Raw genomic sequence first — 15,586 nt, forward strand, 5'->3', positions numbered from 1 at the left:
GAGGATGTACAAAACCACCTGTCCACCTGTGGGAACAGTTCATGATGTATTACATTTATGCATTTGGCAGATGTTTTTTTTTATCCAAAGCAACATTGCATTCAAGCTATACATTTTATCCGATCATGCATTTCTTGGGATTCATGACCTTGTCATTCCTAGCATTGCATGCATTAAATACTGGCTGCAGCTTTGAGCACCAACCTGTGCAACTTTTACAGAGTTCTGAGTGGCACCTCCAGCGTGATATTCAACCTTGAATTTCTTGACTATCTCTTCAAACCTAAAGTACAAAAGAGAGGGAAAAAGCTTACATAAGAAAAAAATCTTTATGCATGTACACATAGAATTAAATAATACAGACATAAATGGGGAGATTTTTCATGAAAGACTGAAACAAGGGTGTTTTATTTTTAACACAGGCCTTGTCCAGAGTACAATCGCAAGATCACCCAGTGGAGATGCATCGAGAACAGGAAACCTCAGACACTGTAAACAGGAAATGGAGGACTTGAAGCCTTGTGCCGCAGGGCAGTGAGCCTTCTGAGAAAGTGTGAGTGTACTGTACTTCTGCACGCATCTCTCAGCGTGTACAGACATGCGCACACACACACAAACAAAAGACACAAACAAAGGCAACAAACGACCTGCCCCATGTCTGGACATTATTACAGAGAAAAGCATCCACCCCAAACCTGTGTGTGCAACAGATTTTAACAGCATGCAAATAGTCTGAGTCACTGAAGGACATGACCTCCCTTGGCATCTCCAGTCCAAACACAAGCATGAAAACACACACACAAAGCTCCTCTCCATACAGCACTGATGTCTGAGACTGATATCTGCTAAAATATAAACCTCACATGCATGCATACATATATACATACAACAAACTCATATGTGCATGTAAACTAAAGATGAAGGGTATGAAGAATTGGTATCCAGGATACAAGAATGTAGCATATCCAGGGACAGCAGTGGTCTCTTCTGTGCTACTATTACTCATTGTTAGTATTGCAAATTAGCAAAAATTGCTGACACATTTCAAGTGAATGTCAATTGCAATAGCTAATATCCTGCCACATACATTAATATACATGACTTAATATACAAAAATTGTATTAATATACAAAAAAATAATAATTATAGTAAGAGAGATACTACTATGGAGTAAAAAAAAGTGCTATATAGAAAATGGCTTAATTTTAACAATAACTAAAAAATAGATTGATAATTCACATTAACAATAATAAAAAAAAATTACCAATGTGACTAGCCAAAGATGATAAATGTTTGTACCAAATTTAAAAAGTGGTTTTGTACATGCTAATAATAACCAGCTTAGCACTTCCTGAAGAAAACTTGAGTGGGTCTTGTCTGCAGTGACACAATGGTTTTGTGGTGGTTGCCAAAGCATTGCTATGCAGTTGCTAGGATGTTCTGGGCGAGTGGCATAAGTATAAAAAAAACAAAACAAAACAAAAAACTAGTCCCTGATATTCTAGTTTCTGTTTTTTGCAACCGTAGATATGCATCGAGTCACTCATTTAAAGAGTTAGTTCATCCAAAAATGAAAAAAAAAAAAGTCAATTAATTACAATTACATAACCCAATGTCATTCCAAACACCTAAGACTTTCGTTCATCTTCGACACACAAATAAAGGTATTTTAAATGAAATCTGAGAGATTTCTGTCTCTCTATTGACAGTCCACACAACTACCAATTTGACGCCTCAAAAAGTTCATAAAGAGATTGTAAAGCTTATCCATATGAAAATAAATATATAGTCTATAGTCTAATACTGAAGCACACCTTTCCTTAATGAGTCACACAATTTTAAGTATCATTAACTTCCATGGAACTCTTTTAGGACAATTTGTACAATAACTCCTAGTACTTCAGTAACTTGCTTTCTCAAAGTCACATTGAAACAGAATTAGCGACGAATCTTTTCTTCCATATTGTGACGCACTTCAGTGAAACAGATGACCAAAAACAAAAAAACTGGGGCGGGGACTTGATCCATTTCATCAGTTTTTGATTGGATTTTGACATGTGGCCGTTGCACTAAAAAATTAATGCAAGCTTGTAGTCAATTGTGAAGGGGCAGGTTTTAAGCCGACTAAACGAGTAGTCCAGCATACGTCACCAGAAAGAAGTCTGTCGCTTCTGCCAGAAAAGTGAATTATGACTTAAACTTTATGAGGTCAAACATTTTTAAAAATGAAAAATACATGGATGGATCAACACCATGTATTTGCAAAACAGATTTTAAATTTTATGACAACGTTAACTTAATACTTACGGTTGGCCATCTATAATCAGTAATCAGTAATCAGTATACTGTAACAAAAATCCAAAAATAAAAAATGAAGTAATTTTATCTGACTGGATTCACTGTCATTAACAGGGTCAACTTGTTGTTTTCACACATACCAGACAAGAAACCCATGCAAGGTAACCATAACTAGGTGTGGCTCTCAATAACACAATTTATGTTCCCATGAACTCTGAGCAAGGTGATGACGACACTGATGTACCGAGCCCACAGAGACATGGGTGCACAAAAGCAGCACTGCACAGTGCCTCATGAAAAGCTTATCATGTTCCATTAGAAGTGAGTGGCCTTCGGGCACTGAATGGGCCACCCCTGGCTCCCAGCACTTCCTCTGGGAGGTGGGTCAGCTCTCCCACGGATCTGTCACTCCTCTTGTGACACTGTCAGAGGGGAAAAGCCCATCAAGCAACACTTCATATTCAGCCAAGGAGCAGGAAGAAGCAGCGGGGGGCCGGCTTCAGCAAGGAGGGATCTCACATAACTACACATTTAAGTACTTCCTTTAGCAACAGGAGCTCTGCACGCTTGGCAACAAAAGGCTCAGGCTGGAGATGGCTGGCATGTTGAGGCTCTTCAAGATGCTGCCCGACAACAAATGCACCGGTTTCTCACTCCAGCTCGTCTTCAGCCTTTTGAAGCTTTTGTAAACAGTGGAGTGACACCTCCTGAGAGCATAATCACGTGCGTCTTCCTTGTGTTTGCCTGTGAGAGATGCCTCTTAAAGGGACCGCTCACCTAAAAATGAAAATTGTCATTTAATCATCTTCATGCCATTCCGTTTTTTTAAACTCTGTGAACACCAAAATGATGTGAGACAAAATCCATTTCTATAAAATCCAAGTGGATGGTGATTTATAATACCAAGCTCCCAAAAAAAATAAAATAAATAAAAGCATTATAATAGGGGTAATACGAATTAATATGAAATACAGAATATTTGCAACTTGTGTACTATACACAATAGCTTTGTGTGAGGAACAGATCAAAATATGGGTTATTATTCACATAAAAACAAGTAAATGCTGTTTTTTTTTTTTTTTTCTATTTAAATCAAAGAATCCTGAAAAAAGTATCAGTTTCCACAAAAAATTTAAGCAGCGCAACTGTTTTCAACATTGATAATAAGAAGAAATATTTCTTGAGCACCAAATCAGGATCATGTGACACTGAAGACTGGAGTATTGATGCTGAAAATTCAGGAATAAATGACATTTTAAACTATATTAAAATAGAAAACAGTTATTTCAAACTGTAAGAGAGATTCTGGTTTCACATGACAAGCACAGTTCACTGAAGTTTACTTAACCATGCTGTCCGTTTACAAACATCTTGGTATCATAAAGCGTTTTTCCAACATTCCCGTGCTGCCTGGGTCAGAGCTGAGTGCAGAGGCCGCCAGCGCCCCCTGTCTGGAGTATGGGACCCTGAACTCTTCATAGCGTGGGAACAATATACACACTTCCTCGGCCTACAGAGAAAAAATACTAACCACTCTGACCACAGTGCGTGGGACTGAGCTAAGCAAGTCAAACCACGAGCATACGCACACACAAACACATTACCCTTTACACACAAATGCATGCATGAAAAAAAAAAACCTCTTGCACTGTGCCCAGCTATACTAGAGAACACATCTTAGTTATGGCCTGAAATGGGTCAAGATCAGAACTGTGGACGGGAGATCTGCCACAGCACCCTCAGTGTAGAGTTACAGAGCACACACACACACACACACACACACACACACACACACCCAATCTAACCATACATACATTGAGAAAACTCACAATAAGAATAATAAAAGAAGCAACGAACATACATGTGAGCATTATTGATTGAAAAAGCCGCTATTCAGAACTGTTTACTACCCCAGTAAAGGAAAAAAGCAGTCTACCTCACAGCAAGAGGCAACAGCACCGATGCTCAATATTGACGGCGGGTTTATTTACTGTATAGTAGCTTGACTGGAAGCAGCTGATGTGGCTACATAGGCAATTCACACAAACAAACAGTGAGCCTGTGGGGAGAGGCAGGGACTGTTCATCAATGGCCACAGGCAAACACTGCTCTACACACAGCCTTGTGTCTAGGCACTCCACGAACAACATCAAAGCAGCACTCCAGTCAGATTGTGGAAAACACAATCAATTGTGAGAAGCCTTTTATTTCAGAAATGTAAATTGCATGGCTGTAGAGTGGTGACAAAGGGAGTAAGTAGTACAGTGGGAGGTGGGGTGAATCTACAGATGGAAACAGGTTTGAAGTTAGATGCCGTTGTTGCACCTAGGGAAGAATGTTATATTAAAAATACTAAATATATATACACGAAACCTTGTATTTTATATATATATATATATATATATATACACACACACAGGGCTCGACATTAACACCCGCCAACCTGCCAAATGCGGATGGATTTCAGTAGTGGTGTGTAACACCTACTAGCCACTTTGGCAGGTTCAATTTTATATATAAATACATATTTCAAAATATGACTCTTCTAGTCGACTAACGATTTGTTGAATATTAGGGGGCAGGCCTAATGTCCATACAGTGTCAATTGCTAAGGATTGAGAAAGCCTCCGGAGCTGAAATTTAGATATGGCAATGGGCGTTTTGTTTCTGACACGTGCTGTAATTGGTAGACTAATCATAACAGACTAGGCCATCTGACCAATCAGAGCAGACTCGAGGAAAGGAGGGGTTTAGAGAGACTTTCAAATAGCATAATAGAGGGACTTATTTATAAAAAAAAAAAAAAACAACAACAACAACAAAAAAAAAAAAAAACACACCACATTTCTAGGGTTAATCATAAAAAAAAAAAAAAATCATTCATGATATGGATCCATGAAGTGCCTAGTAAATATAACCCACAGGATCAGTGATGGATGGAGCAGCAAACCATTTAATTCAAGTGAAGCACGAGGACCACGTTTTGTCCTCTTTTTTTTTTTTTTTTTTTTTTTTGCGAGCACCAAATGTTCACTTATGAAGAGAGGGGGCACAGTGAGGAACGTCAGACTGCACTCTTTGAAATGCCTCACCACAAATGTTACAAGAGCTGAAAAGAATGCGCTTAAACTTCAGATTGATAAAACCAGAGGCAACATGTCTCACATATGCTTGTGGTTAGATATATTAAAGCAAGATGAGAGCTTAGTGTCTATCCAGGATAGTGATACAACTGATTTTTCAGACAGCTATTTGGAAGAAGCCACTAGTTAAAATTTTTTTTTTTTTTTTTGGTCTTTTGGAAGCTTAAGCAAAATTTAGGTGCAAAAAAAAAAAAAAAAAAAAAAAAGTAAAATAAACAAAAATAAAAATAAAGACAAAAGCAAAGTGATAGAGGGGGAAGAGAGCACAATGCAATGATGCTAAACAAAACCAGGTCAAGTCTTCAGAATTCTTTCAGATGGAGCTTTGAAGCACAACAATCGCAGTTAATTAGATCCAGAATATCCACCTCCACTCCAATAACATTGTTTTTGTCAATAGAACTGGATACAATTAAACAAGAACAATGAGACAGCTTACTCTAAACGCTGAAGTGAGACGCTCTGCTCTGCCAGTGACATTGTTTGCAGAGAAGACCTCTAATGAAGGAAGAATACAGCGCTTTACTAATGCAGGCCATATTCTAAACAGAACTGACAGCTTCTCACAGAAACGCTGCCTTTATGACAGCCAACACCGCACACATTATCATACAGAACTAACAATAACAGCAAGCACTTAAATACTCATTAGCAGGTCAATATAAAACACCCTGTGAGGGCTGTGTCCAGATAGCGAGAGATATAGACAAGAAGTTTGAAGGATAAGACAGTGAAAGGGCTGTAAATAAAACAAACCAAGTGGGGGGTGGGTGGGTGTGTGTGTGTGTGTGTGTGTGTGTGTGTGTGTGTGTGTGTGTGTGTGTGTGTGTGTGTGTGTGTGTGTGTGTGTGTGTGTGTCAACTTCTAAGCTCACAGCTCAATGATTCATAGAGATCCTTCAGACCTCCTTATGATGAACCTTTCAGTAGTGGTTTGGAAGAGCGCTGGTCATTGGAGCGGAGATATGATGCACCGAATTCACAATTCCTCATAGATGCCAATATGGATGTGTTGTACACTAGAGAGGACAACTGACAAATAAATAAGCCTTTTTGTCTGTAAACATGGGTTTATGTAAGTCCACAGTTCCATGAGGAATGGATGGAAAATACTCAAGAGTGAAGCGGAGGAGATCATAAATGAGCAGAAACACTTTACTAGGAACAGTTTGTTTTGTGAGTAATCACCCCACTGAACAATAAAGTGAAGTGCATGTTGAAGTTTATGCCAAATCATTAAGATGTGGTGAGAAACTCTGCAATAGCTATTGTAGTGACATTTGTGACTTTTAGTGGAAAGTTACAGAAAGTTAATAAATTATGCTGACAACAAATGAGATCTGCCAATTCTGCCATCATTTATTGACCTTCATATTGTTCATACACACACACACATACACACACACACACACACACACACAAGGTTTTTAAAAGTGTAAAAAAAAACCTTATGAGATATAATTTGGAAGTTTTATTAAGTGTTAACAATGAGATTATGTGGTTTTTATAATCAATTAACACTGCTTTTGTCATTTTTTACAAGATGGACAAAATGTGTCACCAAAAAGTCATTCGGTTTAACCAAAATTTCAGTTTTATGACACTTTGGTTATACCAAATGACGATATTTTCAAACAAGGCTAACAGACTGATATCTAGCTAGCTAGCTAGTTAGATTGCTAGCTAGCTAGCAAAAGGACAATCAAACATTTTATATTTAGTACAAGTTTTTAAAAAAAATTTCAATGTTTCATAGCAGTTGTACCGAATGACCTGATGTTTCGGGACATGTGTACGAGCAAGTGAAAACATGAATTTTTCAAATAGTTAAGAGAGAGTTAGTTACTTTGCTTCATGACCATGTGGTCCTTTGCAGGTGTCTGAATGATGTCACATCCTGTCACATGATATTGAATGCATGACTTGATCCAGAATGGTCCCTTTATATTGGTTACTCCGAATGACATTAATGAAATTCATTTTTCCAGACATTCTTTCTCATAACAAAGCAACAACTTCTACACATAACTTTAATACCATTTTGCACTATGTTGATATATGATGTTATAAAATCATGCCAGAATAAAAAAAAAATATATACATTTATTACATTTTAAGATATTTTAATCACAAATGAAATGGGTGTATTGGCCTTTGGACGGTTAAACCAAATAACCTTTTGACACTTCAAAATCTTTAAAATACCTTTTTTAAGTAGCAAAATATAACTAAAACCTTTTAGATTCAATAAAAGTGATCTAGTTGTACTACCTTACATACTTTGGATGTCATATCTTTGTTTTTTATTATTATTAAGGCCTTTAGAAAAAAGTCATTGACCCACATACACAAAAAACACACACATAAGCTTTCTATTTATCAAAGAATCGTGAAAAAGAAAATCATGGTTAATCGCAAAAATATTTAGCAGCACAACTGTTGTTGATAACACTGAAATGTTTCTTGAGCACCAAATCAGCATATCAGAATGATTTCTGAAAACAGAGTAATGGCGGCTGCTGAAAATTTATCTTTGCCATCACAGTAATAAATTCAGGGCTCAACAATAAGGACTGCACGATGGAAAGACGCTCGGGACAGTTGAAGGACATCTCACTGGCCCGATCAGGAGCGTGCTGCATCGTCACTAAAGTTTATCATTTGCACGTATTTTAAGCCTTTCCCGTTTAAATATTCACACACAAGAAGATGTGAAAGAGAACTTAATTATGTACTTGTGTGAGACTTGTTGTACTTGTTCTGTGCACACTGTGTGAGAAGCTTTGTGTACACACACGTCTTGAGCGTGACCAGAAAGCCGCTCAGACAGCATGTGTTATTTTACACTTGATTACTTTATTCAGTTTATTCAAACTCTGTACCTTATTTCAACTGTATGTTTGTTCTATTGTATTTATTTGTTCTATTGCTATAATTTGATTTTTTTTTTTTTTTGCAGGACAAATAAAAATTTGAAGCACTGGCAGAACTGGGCCAGTAGAAAAAATCCTTGGTGTAAAATTTTTTTTAAAAAGCTAGTTTAATTTTACTGTAAAGCAAATGTACTGTACTAAACATTTTTTATTTTATACAAAATATATATTTTACAAAATAATTTTTACTGTAAAATAGCTATAAAATCCATGTCATGTGTCTAACCAAGTTGTGTTCCAAATTTGAAGTTGATATCACAAAAACTGAAGTTCCTATGAGATTTTATTGAGGTGCTATACCAAAAATAGCCACTGGGTGATACCCACATTCCATGTAAAAATGTCCTGTAACAAATAAATACATTTCTATCACAATATCACTTCTATCACAAAACAGTCACCAAATATGGAACATTGAGTCTCAGACTTTTCTGATGATGTGTTTTGTCAAGATTAGAAAAAGTTGATTATAAAAGTTAAAATACATTTTGTAATATGAAACATGACACTGTCCACTAGGGAAAGTGGCCCGCTAAATGGTCGAAAGCAATGTCTGAATTCAAAACTGTTTTCACAGGGTGAATTTTGAGTGTTTAAGTGCTCGAATGATACCTAATTTATGATTACTAAAATATGTGAAAGGAAGAAAGGCAATTAAAAAAAATGAGGGACATCAATTGTTTTATCAAATAAATGCAGCCTTGGTGAGCATACAAGACTTTTCAATAACCTTAAAAAATATCTTACTGACCCCAAACCTTTGAACAGTAAGTCTTCTTAAATCATACAATGAAAATGATTTACAGAGAGCTGTAAATCCTCTGCTAGCACTCAGTGAAACTAACCAATTCACTGAAAAGATCCAACTCTAAAAGAATGATTAATTCATAGATTTGGCATCACTACCTCTCTGGTGAACTCATGAATGAGCATTTTCAGTGAATAAATTAAATACTAGTCTGTTCCTACCACAATACACACAACTACTGAATGGATTTAGAATACTTTGAATATAGTGCATAAGGTGCCATTCATTGCAATTGCATGGAAAAGAAAGACCAACACAATATTTAAATAAGACAAAAAAAAAAAGAAAAAAAAAAAAAGAAAATCATCCAGAGTAAATTATGCCAAAAATGTTCTTTTTTGGGGTAAACTAAATGCAGTGAATGTCAGATGTGCTGTATTCATCCAACGGTGCTCAAGAGAGACCGTCTGGACTGGGATGCACATAGGTGCATGTCTATACAACACTGAGCGTTCTATTAAAGATTTATATAGCATCTGTTAGAGCTATTGACATACAACGATGACCTCAGAAAGAGCTGCCTTGTTTTCCCATTTGAAATCATGGCAAGCGTTTGGGCTCTTTGTCGAACAAATTCTGCAGAGGCCGAATCAGGAGTGAGCCAACACATGTCCTCAAGTATACACGAATACAGACACCTATACATATATAGAAAAAACACATGCACACGCACACAGACACAGTCAGGATTAATGGCAGGGAACAAATTTAACCTGCTGTTGGGTGGTCGTGAAAAAAGTTCGGATAAACTTTTGACTGCCGAGCATGTCTGAATTATGAAGTGAAATAGATGGGTTCATTTATTTGGAAATGCACATACCAGGTGGCAAGAGCGTGGGATATTATTAATGTAGCTGTCATGTAAATTCCACATAAACACAGGAACAGAGAGGAAATGTACAATTTACAAGCATCTCACTGACCGAAGCCACAAAGCAGCCATTCATTCGCCAGGGCTGCACGTTTAAATAGAAACAAGGTGGTCAATGGTTTCACGTCATCGTTAGACTCTCAATAAACAAGTGAATTATACAGGTCTGTCACAAATCTGACTCGAGGTTTTGATTTAACATAGGAAATGTATACTTTGGAGACAAAAAAAAAAAACAACAACAACTTTTCCATTTCATGCAGTCACATTTGCTATAAAAAGTACATGCAGCTACAACATGTGCGATAACGCTTGAAACTCGTCTGAGTTTGCATTTAAACTATACAGAACAAATCTGAAATTTATAAAATTGAAGCTCAAGCACCGCAGGCTGGTGCATGACGATCCAGAGAAGAGTGTAGCTCTTGCTGGCGGCTGGGCAGCGGCCCCTGTCTCTCTCTCTCTCTCTCTCTCTCTCTCTCTCTCTCTCTCTCTCTCTCTCTCTCTCTCTCTCTCTCTCTCTCTCTCTCTCTCTCTCTCACTCTCTCTCCCCCCAGATGAGTCATTAACAGGCAGGCAGAACCAAGTGTCCTGGCTTTAAATGCCACCCTCTAAAAATAAACCCCCAATTGCAGCCTGACTAATGTCTCCATCAGTATTCTCTGTTCCTGGCCTGCATGCTAGCTTAAACGCTAACCTGCACAGAGCACTTTTCCGCAGGAGGGGGGACCACCATCTTGCCCTCTCTCAATGTTAATCATAACACGCTTGGAAATTTCCGCCTTCTTTTACACACATTTCTCTGAGGGTGTTCTTTACACATACCTAGTAGGGAGGGGATCTGCTTTCTCACATAGTCATAAGTTTGGAAAAAGCTGTAACAGCTTTGAAAGGTGTAGAAAGCCTTGTGTTCTACAGTATATATGGGTGTTTCTTCAACTTCAAGCACTTTTATGTCCCAGGGGTTGATTTGTATTAAAATGAACAAATTTTAACATTTCTGTTTCGTGAAGGTCACATTAAAACTCTAGGAAACTTTTTAACATGCTTTCATTATTTTTGCTACTTTTCAAAAGCCTTTTATGTAGAGTATGTTTTACCATTGTCCCAGGCCTATATTTTTAATCTAAAAATATGAAAGTTATTATATTAAAAACCATGATTAACTAAACAAAAGAGTAAAATAATCTAACTTTATTTCTAATGTGAAAATAATTTTCACAATTACATGTTTTTACACAAATTACACCCATTTCACCAAAATTTTCTCCTTAATAAAGTTTTATGAAAAGTGTCTTGAAAAGCATGCTTGATATGAAATGAGACATGAAAAGAATCAAGTCAAACATTTGTGAAAGCACAATTTCCAATTACATAATAATTGACAAATCATGAAAAATTACAAAAATATTATTTAAATGTCTGTATTTAAAATACATAAAATGCTAGCTAGTAAATTTACAGTAGCAAGACAAAGGAGTCATTTTTTCAATAAATCACGGATTCTCAAACTTTGTCAGCCAATCCCCTGTGATGTAAATTACCCCTGAGATTTTAAGTTAATATTTCAAAATTTTAACACCACACTCACATATTCACAATTCTTTGATGTTGGTTATTGGTCAATGGTATGCAGGTAATAAATATTTTGTGTTTTATTTTGACTGTTTTTATTTTAAAATATTTACTTCATATTTACATTTTTATGACGCAATTAATTATTACACCTTTTCATCAACTCACAACCCCCTTCAAGTTCCTTCACAAACCCCCAGGGCTTCACAAACCCCAGTTTTGGGAAACCCTGCCATAAATGATTAAAATGTCATTTCAATCACAGTCATTTCCACCAGAGAATGATGTCAAATACAATAAATAATTTCAAGGTAGTGGTGGAAATGACACTGTGATGAAAATTACAGAGAAATAAAAGAGGACAAATTAATTAAACCAGAGCAAATGTGAAAAAAGTCTCTTAAGAGGGAAAAAGAAAATACCCATAGTTCAAGAAACACCTATAAACCATGATACTCTGAATATTCAGTAATCCTCAGAGGAGTTTCCTCCTTTTGAAGAGCCACAAAGGGCAACTCAGCAAAGAAAAACCAAACATGCAAGATTGATGTACAATAAAGACGGTCTCAGGTTAAGGTGAAAGGGGAGGGGAGGTTCCTCTGGGCAGAGGGCGATAAGAACCCTCCTTTCAAATAGGGTTACATAAGGCATGAAACAGTGCGGTTAAGCCAGCCCTTATGTGGAATGCAGCGGTTGACTTGGATGCCTACATGGCCCTTTACATCTGAATCGCAGACAGACAGAGTGTCTACGGCCTCCTGTGAGGGCCTCTTCCCCACCGGACCACATTCACCATGTTAATGGAGAGAGATGGAGAGGACTTAATAAAGCTTGGTGGGACACCTGCTCCTAGTCATCCACACTGGGGAATCTGAGCAGCCTGGGTGTTTATTTCACACAAGGGGACGCCAACGGATTGGAATCGAACGCGCACACACACACACACACACACACACACACACACACAGGGGCTCACAGGATTTGGGCTTGAATAACTGTTTTTCAGCACCTTGGAGCACAGACGGCGAGGGGCCCTGCTCTCAGAGGGCTTAAGGAGTCCTGCTCAAAAGCAGCAGCTGCCTCGGGACCTTTCCCCCCTCGCAGGGGCCCGGGGGATCACGTGGCTCGGCTACAATCAAGAGCCTTTTAACCATTTAATCATTTAGCAGAGAGCACACACATATCATTCTCCACCCTAAACAGCTGTCACGGGCCATCCTGAGCCCCTGAAACCAGAGGACGTCATTAACCGCCATAAAACGTGCTCTGAAACAAGTTAGTATTTTATATCTGACACAAAGTTATCCCATGGGATGCTACTCAATCAATGTCAGGACGTCCTGTGTAAATTGCTTTTGATGTGTACAACTGATAAATTGCAGTCTGCAATAAAAAAAAAGGCTGTGCGAGCTGCAATACAAGTTCATTTAAATAAATATCCAACAGCAACTAATGGGTAGTTGACATGAAATACTGTTTGAAAGCTGTACTGTGGTATGATGTGTTACACTTCATTTAAAACAATCAGCATTTGGCTTTTTTTTTTTTTAAATAATAATAACATAATTCTGTTAAATAATGTAATTCTTTTATCATTAAAATTTGTAAGAATAAGAATTAAGAATATTTAATGTTTGTGGTTTTAAGCCTTGCAAATTTAAATATTCAAGAGCAAGAAGACATGAAATAGAACTTAATTCTACTCACTGTGTGAGAAGTTCGCACACATCCATAGCACGTGTTCGGAAAGCATTGATAGAGTGCGAATACTGCATACTGAGTTGTCTTTCACTTCTTCCAATTCACACAAAATGATATCAAAATGGCCGTCTTGGGGAGTATTCTTGTTCACATAGTTGGTTATGTCTTAAATGAACAAACAACTGAGAAATAAAAGCTTGTGTAACAGTATATTGGAACCGTGCAGCTCTTAAAGTGACAGCAACCTAATATTCCTGCTGCGCTGCTGTCTGCATTTTAATGTTAATCAAACAACAAAAGGCAAAAAAAAATTGCTCCCTACTGTTGACTAAATAACTTTTGTAACTGTAATAAGGAATTAAAGGGTCAGTTCACCCCAAAATGAAAATTGTCATTAATTACTCACCCTTATGTTGTTCCACACCCTTGACTTTCGTTCATCTTCAGAACACAAATGAAGATCTTTTTGATAACAAAATGCTGTCAGATATCCTTCCAATGACTGCCTTTGTAACTACCACTATGACGCTTCAAAAACTTCATACAGAGGTAGGAAAACTAATCCATATGAATCGAGCAGTTTAGTCCAAATTTTCTGAAGAGAATCGATCGCTTGTTATGACGAACAGATTTAATTTTGACTTTACTCGCATGTAAACACTAATCAGCGAACATAAGCAGAAGCTCAACCAAACCTGCTTCATGCGTGAGAACAAACCTCTTCCAGAAGCTCAAACGTGCTGTGTAACCAATGAGGTTCATTCTTGTGTGTTATGCAGCACGTCTGAGCTTCCGGAAGAGATTTGTTCTTGCGCATGAAGCAGGTTTGGTTGAGCTCCTGCTTATGTTTGCTGATCAATGTTTACATGCGAGTGAAAGTCTAAATTAATTCTGTTTGTCATAACAAGCGATCGATTCTCTTCAGAAAATTTGGACTAAACCGCTCAATTCATATGGATTAGTTTTCCGATCTCTGTATCAAGTTTTTGAAGCATCAAATATGACATCCACAAGTATCCACACACTTTTCCTCGCACACGGTACCAACATGTAATCAAACTAACAAAAGTTAATTGAGTTTACCGACCACAGTAACATCTAAAATGTATAACACTCATTTGCCAACAGGAATCAGGACTTCAAAATCTCTACAAAACTAAGGGAAGATCTGAAAGACAAGTGTTTGCTCCACATGAATTCTCTGTCGAAATCACTTGAGAGGAGAGTTTTCCATTTGATTGGCACTGAAGGCTATATTTAGACAAACAGCTAACAGACGCACTGGGACGCGCTCAAACAATGCAGGATGACACCGAATGTAAAAGCGCCCATCAATCCTCGATTCAACAGAGTCATCTGGTGCGGCAATTCTTCCAGACCTTCAGGAATTAGAAGCGTTATCAATGGATATATTTTTCCCTCTTTTCTCCCTCTCTTGGGTGAGGCCACTAATCAGCAACACCAAGCTTTGCAACATGGTTTGTTTAATTATTCTGGTAGTTTACAAGGAGACTGAGGACTTCATGGGGAAAAAAAAAAAAAAACTTGGGAGGGGGTGGATGGGTGCGAAAAACTGGTAATAAATATTGTTGTTACAGCCCTAATTAAATTGTTCAGTAATTTCTCAACACAAAAGAGAACACAGTTTATCTGTTTAAAATCAATAGCCCATTTCACGGTGAGCCACGTCCCAGCAAGACGACAGTGTCATTACTTATTCTGTTCTCTAAGCTTCCACTGCACTTGTTCTCCCAAGGTTGAATCTGTTATTTTTTCCCCCTTGTTTAAGGAGAGTGAGAGTGAGAAAGAGAAAGAGGGGGGGAGAGTCAATAATAATTCCTCTTTTATAAATGGATGGATTTGGCTGTCAGGGGACAGCTTTTCAAATGCAGTGTCTCAGCTCTCTCAATGACTCTTAAGTAATGTCTACAGAGCCACTCACGCACAAATAAGATCATTAAAAGCACTGATTACCTCTGAGCCTTCACCACTCATCTTTAAAATATTCTTTACTCTGACAAGTGGAAAGCCAATTTAAACTGAGATGTTAAAATGAGCCGAATGCGATGTGCTGCAGAGGACACCGTCTTTCAAAACAATTCCGAGGCGGCCCGATGACTGATTACCCAACCGCTTATTTGTTTTGAAACAATTACTGGTAATCATATTGATGTTTATGCGCAGTGCCCTTTCTGAGAAGTAAAACTCCGCTTTGTAATTACATCACTGGAATCTAATCAAGAGGAGATAAACCTTCA

General features: G+C 37.6%; 1 protein-coding gene across 2 annotated transcripts in view; it reads right to left on the reverse strand.

Annotated features, from left to right (window-relative positions):
• The window catches only part of adka (adenosine kinase a), a 152,392-nt gene that overhangs the window by 119,904 nt on the left and 16,902 nt on the right, over window positions 1-15,586 (reverse strand). For both annotated transcript variants that reach the window (XM_051916429.1, XM_051916430.1), the window contains exon 4: window positions 205-283. In XM_051916429.1, coding sequence (XP_051772389.1) covers window positions 205-283 — 79 coding nt within the window. The remainder of the gene's footprint in view (window positions 1-204; window positions 284-15,586) is intronic.

This window comes from Ctenopharyngodon idella, chromosome 13 (genome assembly GCF_019924925.1).
Source record: "Ctenopharyngodon idella isolate HZGC_01 chromosome 13, HZGC01, whole genome shotgun sequence".
In the NCBI taxonomy this organism is placed as follows: Eukaryota; Metazoa; Chordata; class Actinopteri; order Cypriniformes; family Xenocyprididae; genus Ctenopharyngodon; species Ctenopharyngodon idella.